Source organism: Acanthochromis polyacanthus, chromosome 7, assembly GCF_021347895.1.
Source record: "Acanthochromis polyacanthus isolate Apoly-LR-REF ecotype Palm Island chromosome 7, KAUST_Apoly_ChrSc, whole genome shotgun sequence".
NCBI classification, from domain to species: domain Eukaryota; kingdom Metazoa; phylum Chordata; class Actinopteri; family Pomacentridae; genus Acanthochromis; species Acanthochromis polyacanthus.
Genome location: NC_067119.1, coordinates 27,298,019 through 27,302,125, shown reverse-complemented (window position 1 = coordinate 27,302,125; position 4,107 = coordinate 27,298,019). Strand labels below are relative to the sequence as shown.

General features: G+C 45.1%; 1 protein-coding gene across 1 annotated transcript; it reads left to right on the top strand.

Moving 5' to 3' along the window:
* The first annotated feature begins 1,656 nt into the window (after positions 1-1,656).
* aplnra (apelin receptor a) lies at positions 1,657-3,735 on the top strand. Its single transcript, XM_022219930.2, has one exon. It carries the CDS (start codon positions 1,816-1,818, stop codon positions 2,899-2,901), a length of 1,086 nt encoding a protein of 361 aa, XP_022075622.1. The 5' UTR covers positions 1,657-1,815; the 3' UTR covers positions 2,902-3,735.
* The last annotated feature ends 372 nt before the right edge of the window (positions 3,736-4,107 follow it).

Below are 4,107 nucleotides of genomic sequence, written 5' to 3'. Positions count from 1 at the left end.
GTTATTCATCACACATCAAAAGGGGCTCTATCAGTGCCAGTCGCTTCATTTATTGTTCAGCAATTTATAATAATATTAATCATTAAATCCTGACTGTTCTTAAATCATAACTTGTTCTAAAGCAACTGCAACTACAGCTGGCAGATAAATGCACTGGAGTAAAAAGAATGTGCAATATTTGCCCCCGAAATGTAAACAGAAATGTAGGGCAGTTTAATTTAATAAGCACAAGTAGCTTGAAATTGTAACTGAATTGAGTATTTAGAGACTTTACTGCCTCTTGGAGTCTGTTTTGGACAGATTATCCAAAGTTAGCCTGCTGTAAATAATGTTCAGTGCAATGCTCAGACTTGTCTGCTCTTTGTTTCGCTGAATGTAATTTCTTTGGGCTGCTCAGGAGTCTGATTTCAGATTGACCAGCAGCAAAATATGTGAGCCGACTGACTGAAACAGTTTGCAGATGGTGTAAATAGGGTTTAATAATTCCAAATCACATCCTTAAGTTTTAAATACTTTGTCAGATTTCTCATATACTGCTGAACAACTAGGAAATGATAAATGCTCCCACATTTATGTCCATGCATATCATGAAAAACACAGTTATTTTCTGACTTCGCAAAGTCACCTAATACAAAATGCTTGTTTGGCCGCAATAAAGTTAAATGAGTCATTTGCAAATCAAAAAAAAAGACAAAAGAAAAGACAAGAATCAAGGTGGTGTCAATGCGAAGTTTTCTTTTGTTTTTGTTTCAAACCGGTGTGTTTGCTTGTGTCTTTTTATCATGGAAATTAACCCTCAGACCTGAGAATTGGATTCACACTCCCTCTGCGCTGCCCACTCATATTTAATCTAATCTTCAAACAGCCTGAAATTCATCGTCGATCTAATTACACTTCTGTTTCAAGGACGCACAAGTGAGCTCCAAATAGTTATTATTCTGGGTATTAAAGTTCCATGATGTAAGAGAGAGAGAGAGAGAAAGAGACAGAGACAGAGAGAGAGAGAGGCATTAATTGTCGACTGGGAAACGGGACTCATGTGTCTCTTTGCACTTTTAACAGCTTTTTAATGGGAGGCATTGTGATGTAAAATGAGAGAAATGAAATGTCCAGACTTGTTCCTCACAGGACCAGAGTCACATTTTCTGTCAAAATCAATGGAAAAACTCAGTAAAGTTGCACTGAAAAGCCTGTTTTAACGAGGGTTAAAAGAATAAGTTGTGTTAATTAGAGTTGTGCATTTCAGAGCGCATGTACTTAAACGTAGTTAAGCCACATTACCATTATTTTTATGAGTATTGCTCTATTTTAAGTCTAAAAAAATACAAAAATAAAATAAAGCAAGATAAATCTTTGACAGCTTTGTTTCGATTTCATCCTGGCACGTTTGTGCGTAATTCTCACTTTTTTCCGATTTGAAGTCTTCTCCTGCAGATTCTACACGTGTTTTAATAATTGTTTTCAAATGCAGAGCTCTAATAAAGTTTGTGCTGCTTACATCTGCTCGTCCTGCACGCAGAGGAGAGGGATGGGCTGCGAGGTGAGACGGAGGAGGGAGGAGGGGGAGCGCTGAGAGATGTTTTACTGGGGGAGGAGAGAGGGGGGTCGAGCTGGGAGGGAACCAGGGGTGTGGAGGGCCGAGTTTAAAAAGGCAGACAGCGCCAACAGCCACTCACTCTCACACACAATCTGTCCTTCAGCAGCAGAAGAAGCTCCTGTGATTCACTGCCTTCATTCCCACTCCTCTGGATCTGTACAGGACTCTACCTGCTTTCTATTTTATTTGAAAACTGAGGATTTTCTTTCCACTGCAGCATGGAGACCTCCACTGGGGAATATGTTGATAACTATGAGTACTACGATGACAATGAGACTGCCTGCGACTTCTCAGAGTGGGAGCCCTCCTACTCCCTCATCCCTGTCCTCTACATGCTCATCTTCATCCTGGGCCTGTCAGGTAACGGCGTGGTCATCTTCACTGTCTGGAGATCCAAATCTAAGCGTCGGGCTGCAGACGTCTACATAGGGAACCTGGCCCTGGCTGACCTCACCTTTGTGGTAACCCTACCTCTGTGGGCTGTGTACACGGCGCTGGGCTACCACTGGCCCTTTGGTGTGGCTCTGTGCAAGATCAGCAGCTACGTGGTTCTGGTCAACATGTACGCCAGTGTTTTCTGCCTGACCTGCCTGAGCTTTGACCGCTACCTGGCCATCGTGCACTCTCTGTCCAGCAGCCGGCTGCGCTCTCGGGGCACCATGCTGGCCTCCCTGGGTGCCATTTGGCTGCTGTCTGGCCTCCTGGCTGTGCCCACGCTGCTGTTCCGCACCACCGTCAATGACCTCAACAGCAACCGGACCACGTGTGCCATGGACTTCAGCCTGGTGACCATGAACCAGAGGCACGAGTACCTGTGGATTGCAGGGCTCAGCTTGTCCTCCTCCGCCTTGGGGTTTCTGCTGCCTTTCCTTGCCATGACCATCTTCTACTGCTTCATCGGCTGCACCGTCACGCGCCATTTCAACAACCTGCGCAAGGAGGACCAGAAGAAGAAGCGGCTGCTGAAGATCATCACCACCTTGGTGGTGGTCTTTGCCATCTGCTGGACTCCGTTCCATGTGCTGAAGAGCATGGACGCCCTCTCCTACCTGAACCTGGCTCCGAGCTCCTGCGGGTTCCTGCGGTTCCTGCTGCTGGCTCACCCCTACGCCACCTGCTTGGCCTACGTCAACAGCTGCCTCAACCCGTTTCTGTACGCCTTCTTTGACCTGCGCTTTCGTTCCCAGTGTCTGTGCCTGCTCAACCTGAAGAAGGCCATGCATGGCCAGATGAGCTCCATGTCGTCTACGCTCAGTGCGCAGACTCAGAAATCAGAGGTTCAGTCTCTGGCCACCAAGGTTTAGAGAGTAAGAGGAGAAGTGAAGCAGGGCTGCGGGACGGTCTCAGCTCCTACCACTGGAACACTTGTAAAAATACAGACTTTATGTGTCCATTGTTCAAAGCCGGTAAGACGAGATGATGAACTTTGAATTGTCACTGCCTACAGTCATGAAATCCATTCTATGTTCCTCCCATTCTACAGCGAGAGAGGTCGACGCTCCGTGTGTCGTGTGGACTTGAGAAGCTGGAGTCAGCTGGCTGAGCTCCTTAGCTGCTCACATTCTCAGAGAAAAAGTCTATTTTTTCTGTCTTGTTTTGTTGTTTTTTTTTGTCCTGCTCTGCAAATGTTCTCATTTATATCACGAAAGAGGGCATGACTATGAATTTATTCACATGGAAATCTGTTTACACTGGATGAAACGTAAAGCTATACAGTATTTTCATACCATTTTTGTGTTCAGATGGTTTTTTTTTTGCTGTTTTGTTTTAGAAGCACTTGTTTAAAATGTGTGAGCAGGGAAATCAAACAGAGCCGTGTCCTCTTAAAAAAAAAAAGCCTGATGTTTGTGAAGGTAGAAGTCTGGGCTGCGGGAGGGAGGGAGGGAGGTGTAAGAGGAGAAAAGGTGTTGCGGCTTAATTATATAGTTTGTGGAGAGGAGACGAGGGGCAGACAGGCAGATGGCAGTTGACAAATGTTGTTGCATGGGGTGGGGTGGGATGGAGGGGTTTCTGCAGTGTAGGCACGGCACTAAAGGGGACAAAGGAACCTTATAAATGTTCCAAAATGTTGTATATGTTTTATTTTTTGACATCACTGTAACTAACTACTGTATTAAAGATGTGTGCTACGAACCAGATCTCTTAGACTCACGTGTGTGTTTGTGTGGACCAGCTTTAAAGGATCACGTTCAAGGCGAGGGAGGAGAAAGTCAAAATACCAAAGTTTCGCATCAGTTTCATTGCACCGTCCTGTTATTTCTGTGTTAAGTACCTCCAGAGGGTTGAAGCTTTGTCATGAATAGCCTCGCATTTGGTTTACACCTTCAGACTAATAGATCTCTAATCTCTATTGATTCACAGCCAGTATCTAGACTGTAACCGGATTATGCAAAGCAGCGGCCATCCTGAGAGTGTGTATTCCATACTCAGTTGTGATTTCCACCAGCTCTGGTACTTTAACTATTTGATGGCACAGTCCTGTGGGTTGCGATCAAAGAATTTGTACTGAT